Source organism: Aspergillus vadensis, assembly GCF_003184925.1.
Source record: "Aspergillus vadensis CBS 113365 unplaced genomic scaffold BO88scaffold_16, whole genome shotgun sequence".
Taxonomy (NCBI): Eukaryota; Fungi; Ascomycota; class Eurotiomycetes; order Eurotiales; family Aspergillaceae; genus Aspergillus; species Aspergillus vadensis.
The window spans coordinates 619,569-633,005 of NW_020292054.1; the positions used below are offsets into that span (position 1 = coordinate 619,569).

General features: G+C 48.6%; 5 protein-coding genes and 1 non-coding gene across 6 annotated transcripts; 2 read left to right on the plus strand and 4 right to left on the minus strand.

The window, feature by feature from the left end:
- Positions 1-937: 937 nt before the first annotated feature.
- On the minus strand, positions 938-1,831 carry BO88DRAFT_343621 (uncharacterized protein; the record flags this gene model as incomplete). The annotated part of the gene is made up of 1 exon (XM_025703198.1): positions 938-1,831. The coding sequence occupies one exon, from the start codon at positions 1,829-1,831 to the stop codon at positions 938-940; it is 894 nt and encodes a 297-aa protein (XP_025561509.1).
- Positions 1,832-2,790: 959 nt separating this feature from the next.
- BO88DRAFT_t182 lies at positions 2,791-2,870 on the plus strand. Its single transcript has one exon. It is a non-coding gene; the product is annotated as a tRNA-Pro (tRNA).
- Positions 2,871-3,139: 269 nt separating this feature from the next.
- On the minus strand, positions 3,140-4,911 carry BO88DRAFT_391421 (uncharacterized protein; the record flags this gene model as incomplete). The annotated part of the gene is made up of 2 exons (XM_025705004.1): positions 4,868-4,911; positions 3,140-4,765 (listed from the first exon to the last, which is right to left on the minus strand). Exon 2 carries the CDS (start codon positions 4,622-4,624, stop codon positions 3,140-3,142), a length of 1,485 nt encoding a protein of 494 aa, XP_025561510.1. The 5' UTR covers positions 4,625-4,765; positions 4,868-4,911.
- A 727-nt stretch (positions 4,912-5,638) lies between these two features.
- BO88DRAFT_406062 (DUF500 and SH3 domain protein) lies at positions 5,639-7,090 on the minus strand. Its single transcript, XM_025707057.1, has 3 exons — positions 7,002-7,090; positions 6,776-6,879; positions 5,639-6,722 (listed from the first exon to the last, which is right to left on the minus strand). Exons 1-3 carry the CDS (start codon positions 7,036-7,038, stop codon positions 5,901-5,903), a joined length of 963 nt encoding a protein of 320 aa, XP_025561511.1. The 5' UTR covers positions 7,039-7,090; the 3' UTR covers positions 5,639-5,900.
- Positions 7,091-7,376: 286 nt separating this feature from the next.
- Positions 7,377-8,769, minus strand: BO88DRAFT_436539 (acylglycerol lipase). Its single transcript, XM_025709574.1, has 2 exons — positions 8,589-8,769; positions 7,377-8,517 (listed from the first exon to the last, which is right to left on the minus strand). Exons 1-2 carry the CDS (start codon positions 8,661-8,663, stop codon positions 7,687-7,689), a joined length of 906 nt encoding a protein of 301 aa, XP_025561512.1. The 5' UTR covers positions 8,664-8,769; the 3' UTR covers positions 7,377-7,686.
- Positions 8,770-10,875: 2,106 nt separating this feature from the next.
- On the plus strand, positions 10,876-12,936 carry BO88DRAFT_343537 (multidrug resistance protein Fnx1; the record flags this gene model as incomplete). The annotated part of the gene is made up of 8 exons (XM_025703192.1): positions 10,876-11,134; positions 11,193-11,329; positions 11,386-11,468; positions 11,523-11,620; positions 11,669-11,789; positions 11,839-12,661; positions 12,709-12,814; positions 12,869-12,936. The coding sequence occupies 8 exons, from the start codon at positions 10,876-10,878 to the stop codon at positions 12,934-12,936; spliced, it is 1,695 nt and encodes a 564-aa protein (XP_025561513.1).
- Positions 12,937-13,437: the final 501 nt, after the last annotated feature.

Below are 13,437 nucleotides of genomic sequence, written 5' to 3' on the forward strand. Positions count from 1 at the left end.
TGCATACTAATAAAGTCATTTACAAATAATTCTGCCAATCCGGCATGTTGTGCTAACATGACCGGGATGTCCTCCGGCCAGTCAACCTAACAATATGATGCCGGTGCAAGTCCCATATTATTGCAAGTAGATTGTTCAGCCGGTTTGATGCCCATTATTTTCAGTGATTCTGTGAGGTCATATATCTTGAACAGGTCTCACCTGAAGCCCTATTTGGCCAGGTTGAACATTCCTTAAACTCTGAATTTTGTGATCATTGGTGGTCACACGTGCTGGTTTCAATCAAAAGAAATAGCAATTAGATCTTTCACCCAGGTATAGCAAGGAAATGTATGGGTTTTGGACAGGTTTCTGCAGACTACCTCTTCCACGTTTGCCTGGAGAGGAGTCGATGATTCCAGCATAACTCATGCCGAAGCATTCATAGTATTCCTTTAGGTTGCTATACTTGACTTACCTGTTGTTGCAGATATGGCATCCAAGATTTTACTCAGAGTGAAGCCTTCCTATTATTTTCAAGACGTTACTGTGATATTTACTTGTTGCATGAACTGAAATCGTAGGAACATCAATAGGAGACTGCGTGGATACATAATTTCGTGATGGAGCCTTGTAGATCGTATCTTCTTTTTAATCTTTCCTCTCTTATATTCTATCAGTCTGTGTTTGTCAACTGAAAAACACTTTTGTCGAGGACAATAGAATAGATTCCAAAACTTGTACTGCAAAGTAATAACCCAAACCATATTTTTATAGCCCTTCTAGCATGCATTGCCCAAATTCCGAACAAGCAATTACATGAGGCTCAAGCATATAATAGTCAGAAAGACAAATGCAAGTCTGACCGATATTGTAACCTATACCATGCATCATAGCAACATCAACCGTAACAACATCTCATACCCCAAAAGTAGAGTATATAGCATAGAATTCTACCTCAAAGGTAATCTGAGATTTGGACACCATCGTCGACAATAGATTTCAGTGTCTCAAAGTCATCGGGAATATCCTCCCATCCTCCTTTTGCGAAATCTGCCCATTTCTTCAAGTATTCAGGCTGTTCGAGGCAGAAAATAACGATATCTTTCGTGGCAACAGCATCCTGCAGCGCACTGTGCCCTTTAGAACCATCTTGGATAGACCTATCGAGGAACACCCTCGACAGGGTCTTTAACGACCATGTCCTCCTAAATCGCTGGGTTTCCCATCTGGGCCTGAACACAGCTTCTGCCGTTAAAATAGTCGAGTCGACTATTTTGGGATGGATCATCCCAAGGCAGTTCAGATCATTCTTAATATCGTGCCCAATCAGCACGGTATCACTATCAATATAGTCCCACAGGGCGCGTCTCGCCCCCATCCACCCACGCAGAGCATCGCCGTTAGCTATGGCCTTCTTCATAGCTCTAAAGGTGATCCCACTGTAGCGAGTACACCAGTTGAATATTTTCCTCTGGGGATCGACGTAACTGTCGACAAGTACTTCACCGGTTAGAAAGTCCACGGCAGCGAGATAGGCGATAACTCGCAGTCCTTTCTCTGCTTGCACCATTTCGCAGTCAATGACCACTGCGTCTCTGGCTGTACGATTGACAGATTTGCCCTGATGGTGATGATTACGGGGACCCAGTGTGCGCTTGAACAGGTCCAAGCGGATTATCCCCTTCCATTGGGGACTGTCTGATTTTGGACATGGAGTTGTGACCAAGCCCTCGGTTCTAAGACGAGCCGGTGAGTGGCATTTTGCCTGAAGCCTTTTTAGTAAGTCTTCCTGGTTCAGGGCTTTTGAAGTACTCTGACCCTTCTTTTCCTCCATTGATAGTTTCGACATTGCTGACGACAATGTATCATTGGTTGAAGCGGAGGAGGAGATATTAGACTCCGGGGTCATTGCTGCAGAAGAAGAGCATTCCATGTTGAAGGTTGGAATGAAGTCGTCGTAGTTGAAACTTGAACTTTGCAAGCGACGTTCTTGGCTGAGAACAACTTCACGAGGGCGTTTAGCGATCGCAGACCATGTCTGGGATTTTATGTCCAAGCATTCTCTAATCTCTGTGCAGCTGGCTCATGTTCTAGAATGTATTCGCCAGGCATACTGGGTAGATGTAAACGGTTTGTGCCGATCGCAGTACTGGCTTATCGGTATGAGCAACAGCTACGCACAGAGGAGCTGTGAATATCACTGGAAGTAATGGTATTCATGTACTTGTTGAGGGTTAATCTGGGCTCGAGCCAACTGAGGTTTGCGAACAAAAAGAATTGGTGGGAAATGGGTAGTGGGGTGTAGTTAATTACCGATTTCAGCTTTGGTGAATGTCTCTTATTGCCGCGAGACGTGAATTGGCCCCCAACCTACAACCCCCAATGTCATGATGAACACTATTCTAGGTAATTCCAGTATCATGTAGAATAGCATGTAGAATAAAGTTAGGGCAGATTTGGAGGATGTAAAAGTCATTTGGAACGTCACCTTGACCGGTACTTCTCATCACACTATGCTCGACAAGGGAAAGGATGTAGCTGCTGTAGTGGAGAATATATTCTGACATCATGTTGTGCATTCGTCTAGTATGGTAGATTTTGCGCATGACTGATAAGGAATTTTTTCCTTATCGGTTTTATTCATAGTTGAATGTAATAGTTAATTCGGATTTGTCCAGGCAAAAAAACCCACATTTATTGTCTTACCCGTGTTTGTCTGTTGTTCCCAGGCGACAGCTTCCATGTAACTAACCTAGTGTTCTTCCCCTCTGAATATGAAGCATACCCGGCTTATAAATTTTCAAATCAGCCCGGATGGTCTAGTGGTATGATTCCTGCTTCGGGATTTGAAATGCAGGAGGCCCCGCGTTCGAATCGCGGTTCGGGCCCGACCTTTTTTTTTGTGCTTAGCACTAAGCTTCCCGAGATAGACATGCATCTTCTAGTTGAAACGGTAATTTAAGGGGAATATACTGGTTGCGCAAGATCAATAATCCGTTGTGCTATGTGGTTACACTCTAGTGCACGGTATCCTGAGGTTAGCGATAATGGAAATGCACAAGGAGGATCAATCGAAGAGTTTAAAGAAAAAACAAAGATTGTATGTAGTGCTTGGATGTATGCATAGAGATGAGATTGTGGAAGCACTAAAATCTATTTAAGGAAGTCCATAATGTTCCTGGTCAAATACAAGAAACGAAGTGAATCCATGTGTCCCTTGGGGTGCACCCTGATAGTCTGTGCTGAATCGAAATCCCTTCTGGATATCACATGCGTCAAATTCACGTCTGTGAACAAAGACACCCCCTGTACACAAATAGTAATCTGTATTGCTCGGGTCACTGCGGTCGTCATTGTCCTCGGCTGGTCTTAGATTCAGAGTCTGTCCTGCCTCGGAAATACTCGCCAAGACAATCCTGGTCAAAGACGGCATTTTCCTGATTTGCTTGAAGACAGGCTCCCATAATCCAGAGACAAGGTTCACTTTCTCAAGCCACAGGATTTCGATATCGGGGTGTTTGCGTAGGAATTCTAGCAGCGACTCTGAAGTGGCGTAGATACCGAGCAGATGGAGTCTCCTCAGCCGTGGAAGACGGACCTTGCTAGCAATGTGTTCAAACAGCCGATGGTATAGGCTTACATCCCCAATTACTGTACAACGGAGCCTAAGGGTTAAGGTTTCTAGGTTTGGCATGTTCTGCAGTAATCCAGCGACGCCAGGATAGTTGTTCTCAAAGTTCACTTCGGGATCATGACTCGCAAGAAGAGCCCCGGGCCTCAGTCCGTGCCAGCTTCGGCGGGTTTCACGCTCCCATCTTTCCATTTCGGCTTTCCGTTTCGATAGCCTCTCCGAATTGGCATCTACTCGCGTTGATAGATCTATTGAAAAGTTCTTGATCGACTGACCCGAGGTAAAGGTACAAGCGGCTGTGTCGAGGGCAAGCATATGGGCGGTTATTTCGTTGGTTGGGATGGCAGAGCGTATTGGGCTTCTAAATATCGTGAGTCTATCCAGTTTAATGGTGCTTCTTGCAATAGCAGACATGGCTATGCGATAGACCTGGGTTGCTTTGCACCAAACAGCATGCCAGTCACCTCGGGACCTGAATAATTCAGGCCGTGGTGAATAAGTGACTTTGGCTTCCATAGAAATGAAGTTAAGCATTCCGAAATTGTTCAATATGGCTGTCAGTGTCGGCACGGCGTGATCTTCATGGGCGAGATGGTGTCTCGCAGACTCTTCCTCCAACCATGCTAGATCTGCCTCTGCTTGGACCACCTCATCCAGAGTACAATCTCTTGCTGTTATCCAGGGAATACTATCCTCATCTTCGCATCGACTGGTCCTGAGAACCTTCTGGAGGAGAAAACTGTCGTAGACTGCTGCGACTATGGTCAGATCCTTGACAGCTGAGCGCAGGATGTCATGGCAGGAGAGAGCACTGAGGGACTCTAAGCTCCGTGGGGTCAGATCTGTAGATTGGTGGCGCATAAATGATTTGAAGCGTGGGCCCAGGCATAGCTGACTCCATGTCCTGTCGGTTAATCGGAGGGATTTGATGGTTTCCAGGTCGAGATACTCGATGATCTCGTCCACCACAACAATCGGGAGATACAAGGTTTCCTTTGAGATAGAGCCCATGGCGTTGAAGTACTAACTGGGAGATGTATAGTAACTGCTGATCCTTTTGAGGGAAAGAGTCTAAAGTTTGTGATCCTTGGAAATTCTGATCACGATGGTTGTGTCTGCCCAGCTCCCTCACCGATCGTAAAATGACGCGACCTGAACGGTGAATAATATGTTAACGAAAGTTACTGCATAGTCAATCGCTAGTGTTATCATACCCCCTGCCAAAGAATGATCTAGCACTGGCAGGAAACAAACCTCGCGTGGTGGTGTGTCAATACGTCATGCGATTAATCTGGCTATGAGAAAAGGTAGCCTCTAAACGTGAATAGACATAATCGGTACGGTATGCATTCCAGTAATATTCACACCAATTGTAGATTGCAGTGTGTGATGTCGAGGTAAGAGAACGAGAGATAAAGAGAACCAGCAGACGCGAGACGCATCGAATTCCAGCCTACGGGAAAGGAAGGAACCGAAATTTCTTTGTTCAGAGTCACTGACCAAACCTAGCTCTACACTACCATAATCAAGCGCGGTAATCCCAGCTACATTGGCACGTTGCAACCAGGGACATCGAATCGGCATGTTGCGCCGGGTAGGGTTGGTGAAACGGTGTGATACCCGTTGGTGGGACAAAGTAACATCGCCCGTGAACTCTATTGGACTGACCCGACCAGCCAAGATGTGTTCCTGAACTTCAACTTGAGCCTCGCAATCCTTGCTGTCATACCTCATTCAAAATTTTTTAAAGGCTGGAATATTATCGAAGTTATACCCTGGTAATGATTGGCTCACCCCGGCTTTAGTCAGTAGGAAGCGAATCAGTATCCCGTACCCACCATAAAGAGCCAGCAGTCCAATCAACCACAGAAGTGAAACGCAGCATGCCGTGCTACACGACCCATAAGCCTCGAACTAAGATAGGCAAGGTCTACTACCTTGTAGCAGTATCTGTAGCACACATTAATACTCAGCACGCGCATATTCATTTACCAAGGATCCGTGAGATGTAAAGGTAGAATAGACATTATATTCTCAAGTATTAGAATCCATAATTGCTAATCGTTCAGTTCGCTTTCTCATGTTTGTACCTTAGCAGGTGTAAAGTTGTCGCAAATCAGCTGCAATCGACGCGAATATCTGACCCCGTCTGCGAGTTTTCTAATTAAGCGCCCTTGTATCATAGCTTCCGACAGCAGAGACAGCCTAGCTTTGCTGCTATCATGCACGGGCGACACTATCCGTAAAGCCTCTGCGGAGACCATTCTCCGGGTGCTAGTCAAGGGTATCAAGGACTGTGAGTAGTGGAGATAGCAGAAACGGGGCTATGCCGATCCGTAGGTCTGGGCTGTGCAGGAGTGGAATCCAGCTCTTGGATTGAACCAGGCAGCTCCACTGGCCTCTGTGATACTGCTACTGACGGTGACTCGGCGAGAGATATCTCTGATGGCGGTGCTTCGTGGATCTCTCTAGGCGCCTCAGACGACATAACAGCAACTCGTTCAGCCATCTCAGACGACGGTGACTGCGGTGGCATGACAACCGTCTCCGCAGGTGGCTCCTTTGATGCCTGTTCACAATCTATATTTGACCTATGACCAGAGAAGATATCGGATTGTAATGCCTGCATAAGCCTGTTGGCCTCGACAGGCGGGGGGATGTCGCCGCTCAGCAGTTCCCGTGCCTTGACAATATCCCCGTAGAGTTTCCGGTTCGCGAGCCTGTTCTCGAAGATAATGCCCCCTTCTGCACTCACGCCACCAAAAAAGCCCATGGTCTGTGCGAATGAGAATATTCCCATGACACCACCGGTGCTTACCACGCCCGCAATCTCTCCACTGCGCCCGACCGGTCCCACTGCCAGTGAAATATTGAGCCCCAGAGTTAGGCTTCCCAGCTTTGCAAATGTCTGAACGGCATGATCGCTCTGCAGAATAAACACGAAATCTGTCAATTCGACACCGATTTGTCCACCGAAGCCACCTCCCACGGACGCGATTGCTGATGGGGCGGACCAGGACCCGTCGGGTAGACGTGCAACGAGGATACCAGAGCCAAGACGCACTGACCCTAGGAACCCGGCTTTGGCGACTGTGAGGATGGCGAGGCCCTTTAGATTGTGAGTGAAGGTAGTAGCAGTGAGAACACGTATTCAAAATATACCTTGGCGCTCGCGAGTATCTTTCGTGGGATGGTACGTCCTGGGCTATTGAAACCATCGGGATCTGTGAAAGAGTTGATGATCTGGGCTGCTTTTTCGCATTCGCCTGGCAATCACGTAAAACTTTGTTAGTTTCGAGTTATGCGATGAACTTTGTCGTTGTAGATGGTTGTAGAGCTGGAACGATCCACAACATAAAGGTCAACATCAAAGTAAATCGATACGTACTTCGCAAAGATGAGGGAAGCGGGTTATGAACAGGCATTTTGAAGAAGAATCATACAACTCTGAGGTTGTTGACAGGAAACAGTCCAGACCCTGAGACACTCTCTAGAGAGAAAACGAGACGAGGCTGAGGGGACGCGTGGGGGGCCAAAGCTTGACCAGAAGCAGTAAGCAACATTTTAGCCCCGGTTTTAAGGGTCTGCGTTTCCCCTTTCACTCTAGCCGGCATCCTTTGCCTTGGTTTTGACGGGATCTTGCTGCTAGTCTGTCTCTGGCTTCGTGTTGTGAAACTTTGGTGAAAGAGGGATCTACACTCTCTTTGTCTTCTAGTCAGGCACAGCCACACGGCCCTACACCGCTCGGTGATTTTAAGTTCTTGACATGCCAGCTCTAGCTTCGTTTTAGACTTATGATGACATGAATTGGTAAGCTGCACTATTGATCCATCGCCCAAAATACTAAATCATGATATATACCATAACCCCGAACTGAAGAAAAGATCAACCAAAGGGTCCACAACCCAAACGTACCAAATAATATATACTATAGCCCCGAGATGATTAATGTCGGCCAACAGCAATGCCAGAAGCAACCCTTGTGCGAACAATGATAACTGGCACTTCAGACTTGCCTACTGGCAGCGTCCCGCGAATTAAGATATGTGCTTCTTCGCCCACGAAGTGAGTGTCTAAGCCTCAGACTTTTCAAGGATCCAGGTAGCCATATCCTCTGCATAAATCGGGTAAGTCTCCGGCAGATCGGCATGCAAGACATGACTCCATCCGTCATAGGACTTGTGCATTTTCGCTGTTTCAGGGAAACGAGCCGTCTCGCGCTCAAACCATCTCTTACTCGCATCGTAACTGGTGCAGTTATCCCCAGTTCCGTGGGCGAGGAAGACCGACTGCACTCCGTCAACAAGGGTCAACTTGCCCTGGTCCAGCTCCATCATACGGTCCAGCATATTGGCAAACATCTCGAGTGTGCCCGTGGCATGGTTCAACGGGTCCTCTGCAAGGCTCTTTTGCACTGCCGGATCGCGCACCAGTGTCTCTACCCGCATTTTCTCCACGAGCTGGAAGCGGGGGAGAAGCTTGCCTGCCAGCCGGCCCACGAATACCGTGATCGAGCTGGGAGTCTGTTCGGGAGTAAGCCCCATTAAGGGAGCCGAAAGCATGATTCCGCGAAGTGAGGACACCAGCGGCTGATACTCCTTGGTCGAGGCGAGAGTAGCCACCAATCCACCACCCATGGAGTGACCGTTGATGAATAAGGGGAGCTCAGGGAAGACGTTGGTCTGCTGGTTCTTGATGACGGCGGCCATGTCGGCCAGGACCAAGGAGGTAGGCCCTGTGTTTCCCCGGTCGGACTTTTTCGGGGCCGATCGGCCCCAGCCACGCTCGTCGATACCTGTGCAGTAGATACCACGGCTTGCTAGTAAGGGAAAGAAGTTATTGTAGCTGTTTATGTGGTCGCTGAAGCCATGAAAATGTACTAGTTTGGCCTTGGGGGCAGCGGGCTGGTGTAAAGGTTAGAATGTCGTGACTTAAATGGGATGTTTGACATGTGATTGAGGGTGTGTGCCCTTACCGACCAGGTCTTCTGGTAGAGGACGGTTCCGTCCGCGAGTTTAAACTCGCTCTCTGTTATCGTGATGTCTGCCATATTACAGGGAGAGGCGATGTTGAGACGAGATGGAGAAGTCGATGATTGTCAAGTTGGTGAATGAAGGGATGTCGCACGAAGTTGATAATTGCAAGGTTGAAGGAAGACCTCGGCTGAAGGACTGGAGGTGAAAGGAAAAGGCAGAGATCGACGCGTGAGCATTGACGCTGCCAAGAATGTCATCTGGTCGCCTGAGGCGTCCACCCTCCACGCCGTCCATTGTCTTTCACCAGTCATCCCATGATGCTGCATAGCAGCTTCGTTAAATCCCAAGCAGATGACACCCTATGAAGTCATAAATAGGCTAGCCTATCTCTCTGTGTCAGCGGGAACAGGGTATAACACTGCCTACTAATAACTACTGCGTCAGCACCCAATATGACAAGCTGGCGGGTACTGGGTGGGTCAACTCACTGCACAAAAACTAAATCCGAGATCCATCTGTTAAGCTCCAGAAATCGAAGGGCATCTGGGCATCGCCTTGGGCATAAGTCGGTTCATACACGCATATTCCACAGACTGTCCTATCGGAGGCTCCTGGTAAGGTTTTGAGAGGACTGACTCCGCGCTATCTTGTTTCTCAAATGCTACAATCAACAGTTCATGGACTCTGCCATGCGATAAGTCTAGGAACTCCTTCAATTAATCTCGAATTGTCCAAGGGCTCATTTGGTTACATTGCAAAATTATATCACTTCGGTTCCAGTGCCTCTACTCATTAGCCTCAATGGGTGATGTTCTGAATCTACTCCTCACTTAAGGGGCCATATATCATCTCCCATTCACCCCCAAGGGTTACGAGCATATAGCGTTGCGTCACCTGCTTTATGGATTCATGTTCGTTATTAGTCCAGCTGGAGTCATGAGTTTCCCATGAGGAGATAAGGTTTCTCCACCTGAAACAAACGAGGGGGGAGATCAACAACCTGGCCAAGACAATATTTCGGTACACGATCCGGCAAAGACGACAATATCGAACTTCTTTGTGGTCTGGGCAAGGTATGCCAGACTGGTCCAGCTAATTTGTCGCAGGAGAGCTTATTGGCGGTGAAAACAAGCAGCTTGTCATGATAAATGATCTGCTTACTCGATCCTCTTCTACTAGGGTAGAACCTGACTACGGCCCAAACTAGAGAGCTCTTCCCGGCCAAGAAACTAGCTTGGTCTGACCATAATATCTTTTGTACAAACCAATATGGAGCCTTCTTGACTAAGGCTGTAACATGGCATCAACCTTGGTTTCAGGTCGTTTTTGAGTTGGTTGATATTGACACGCCCTTATGTGGAGGTCACAGACCACCTAGCTTTGGTATAAGCGCGGACCGGCTGAGGAGAGGTTAAATAAGGGGTATACAGCCAGAATGCATTGACGTGACATTCCATTCCAGGCTAAGGTTGACAAAATTCCTTTGGTACAGATGCGATAGCACAAGCCAAAGAGACCATCATTTAGCGAGAATAACAACAAGGGAGGGTAAACCGTTACAGTGGATAATATATTACGAGCATTTAGCTGTGTTGCTGGCTGTGCAAAGTACACGTGATCAGAGCGGAATGTCGCCATCGGTCGCACCTCCAACTGTCCCACGGATTTTCCAACAATGACTTACATCTCTTCTCATTCATGCTTATAACCTTGTTTTGACATGCTTCCAAGGTCGAATTGAATGACTGACAGCCGAATGTCGGATGTCCCTGACGGCCCAGGCGCTAAGGCCACCCACCCACCATGGGTTCGCCATCGGGAGCAGCCATGGCGTGCTGCTCCACTTCAATGAGCTCAACTTTGGTTCTTCCACCACTTCATTTGCGCTTCTGCTTCTTCCCCTATAATGGCCCCAGTCTCTTGACCCATCCGTGCACTCGCTTTCCCTCATGCGGTTTAGTAGCCCTCCATCGTATATCTGCCCCCGATGGTGTCATCGCTTATGCTCTGAGTGACACTTTCACCAGCCAATACTGATGCTTCGAACTCGCTCCTGGAGGGTCCAGATTCCCCAGATAAGCGGAAATATCGGAATGGAAGACTGCGTGGACAGATATTTCTTTTTCCGTAGCCGAAGCAGGGTCCGGGAAAAGAAAACATATCAGCTCCTGCTGCCCGTAACTCTATCTCTCACCGAACTTTCATGCTGCCGACGCAAGGATACATCTCCCGGCTTTGTGACATTCTCAACTCCCCTCCTCTAACACGCCAGAGATCCCGGATATAATGGCCGTCTCAGCTTCTAGTCCAGATCCGTTAGACGCAAATATCGATGAAAGAACACCCCTCAATCCTTCGGCGCAGCATGCGATTCCTAACGCAAACTCCCCGGACTACAGCAGCATAACAAAAGGGCTCACTACCGACGTGCACAGCAGCCATAGTAGCGACGAGGAACGGCCGTTGATCAATCCACCTGAGTCGCCTGGGAAAGATGTGACGGCTTTGACCAGTATAAGTACCGTGATTGGCGTGTTGTTGCTGGGTATGTCGGGTTCACGGTCTTATTAGGCCTTCTTAAACGTAGACTAACGATCGTCTAGGTGAATTCATCTCCAACGCGGACGCAACACTAGTCATGGCGGCAACAGGCAGAATCTCTTCTGAGTTCAATCGACTACGCGATGCGAGTTGGCTATCAACGGCCTACACCTTGGGATTATGCGCTGCTCAACCGATGGTCAGCTATCACACAATATTCGGGAAGTTCGGGATATACTGACGGTGACCATATAGTACGGGAAGCTGAGTGACATCTACGGTCGCAAGCCACTGCTTCTTTGGGCGTACCTCCTCTTCGGCGTGGGGTGTGTTATCAGGTAGGCTTCTTTAGATGCTGATTTGCTAGGTCGTGCTGACAGCGGTTTTCCTAGCGGTATTGGTCCAGATATGGCGACTGTTATATTGGGACGTGCAATCAGCGGAATTGGGGGTGCTGGAATAATGGCGATGGGTTCTATCATTATCACAGGTAGGCTATCCGCTTACTAGCTTGATGAACATCACTGAACATGGGCAGATATTGTTCCCCGACGGGATGTTGCCCATTGGCGGGCGTACATCAACATCGCGATGACTCTGGGTCGTAGCGCAGGAGGCCCAGTGGGCGGATGGCTAACCGATACAATTGGGTGGAGATGGTATGCTTTGCGCCTCTGTAGCCGCTTCTCTCGCTAACCTGCGGTCAAGGTCGTTTATAATCCAGGGGCCCTTGGCCGCTGTGGCAGCTTTGTTGGTGGTATGGAAACTCAAGCTCGCCTATCCAGTCACTGAGAAGAGCATCCGCCGTGTCGACTTTCTCGGAACGTTTCTTCTTGCCACTGGTGTTATCACAATCACAGTTATTATGGACCAAGCAGGGCAGTCCTTTGCATGGGCATCATTGTCAACAGCAGTCCTCGCATCTCTCAGTCTCTCAGCATTCGTCGCCTTCGTTCTTGTTGAACTCTATGTAGCCCCCGAACCGATCTTCGAACTTCGCATGCTGCGGAAGCCGAATGTGACGCCCAGTTACCTGATCGGATCGCTGCAGATCACCGCCCAAGTTGGAATGATGTTCTCCGTGCCGCTATATTTCCAGGTGACATCGAAAGCCTCAGCCACCGTAGCTGGAGGACATCTAGTTCCCGCCGTGATTGGGAACACGCTTGGAGGCTTGATCGCGGGAGCCTTCATCCGTCGTACCGGCCAGTTCAAGGTCCTCTTGATCCTTGCCGGTCTCGTTGCTTCTGTCGCATATCTACTCCTTTTCCTCCGCTGGAACGGTCACACTGGATTCTGGGAGTCTTTGTACATTATCCCCGGTGGTATGGGTACTGGTTTCTGCTCGGCGGCTGCTTTCGTCAGTATGACGGCGTTTTTACTACCGCAGGAAGTGGCCATGGCGACAGGAGGGTATTTCCTACTCTTTAGCTTCGCCATGACGGCTGGTGTGACTGTCACCAACAGTCTGCTGGGTACTGTTTTCAAGCGCCAGATGGAACAGCATCTGACTGGCCCAGGAGCAAAGAAGGTGTGTATTCGGCTTCTTTCTGCATTCATTCACTAACAGTCTCGAAGATCATCGAGCGCGCGCTGTCCGATACGAGCTATATCAATGGTTTGCAGGGTCATGTCCGAGACGTAGTGGTAAAAGGATATGTGGCTGGTCTCCGCTACACTTATCGTAAGTTGTCTAGTTTGGTATATCCCCCGTACCTCCTTATTGACTTTTCGCCAGTGTTTTCCCTCGTTCTTTCGCTTCTAGGATCGGTCCTTGCATGGACGGTCCGAAAACACCAGCTGTAATGACCGCGGCAGGGAGTATCCGAGAGCTGCATTTCGCTTCATCGAGGCTGGCATTCGATAGAAGAAGACTTATAGACAACAATTCCTGCAATATAACCTTTTTTTTGGTTAATCTCTGAACTATAAATCATGCATGTGTCAGCGCTTTAGCCGAGTGGCGCGCATCTCTCTCGCAGCCTTGCAAGCAGCGTGGGATACGCTGAGGCCCTGCTCCGGTCGGAAGAGTAACTGGATTCAGCGAACGACCTTCTGAAATAAATGCATGTGATATTCACAATCATGCGAGCTTTCGGCTAAAATACTTTCTCGGCCTGGGCATGCGGTAAATAATACTGTCCGCTTAAGCCACCAGCCAGGATAACCCGCTGAACGCGCCATCACCTTGCAGCTCGAATGCAACATGGGACGGGCTTTGACTTTTCGTACATATAAGTTTAATCTATCTTCTCCGCACCCATAGGGCCCTATGGCGTCGACCCGGGTAGTCTGCAGGAATTCATC

Excerpts from the sequence above, each read along its gene's own strand:
- BO88DRAFT_406062 (XM_025707057.1), bottom strand. The coding sequence starts at position 7,038 with ATGCCTGTTCATAACCCGCTTCCCTCATCTTTGCGAA. Across the intron at positions 6,880-7,001 it reads GCTTCCCTCATCTTTGCGAA|GCGAATGCGAAAAAGCAGCC; the intron begins GTACGTATCGAT and ends CGTGATTGCCAG. Across the intron at positions 6,723-6,775 it reads AGATACTCGCGAGCGCCAAG|GGCCTCGCCATCCTCACAGT; the intron begins GTATATTTTGAA and ends CACAATCTAAAG.
- BO88DRAFT_436539 (XM_025709574.1), bottom strand. The coding sequence starts at position 8,663 with ATGGCAGACATCACGATAACAGAGAGCGAGTTTAAACTCGCGGACGGA. Across the intron at positions 8,518-8,588 it reads TCTACCAGAAGACCTGGTCG|CCCGCTGCCCCCAAGGCCAA; the intron begins GTAAGGGCACAC and ends CCTTTACACCAG.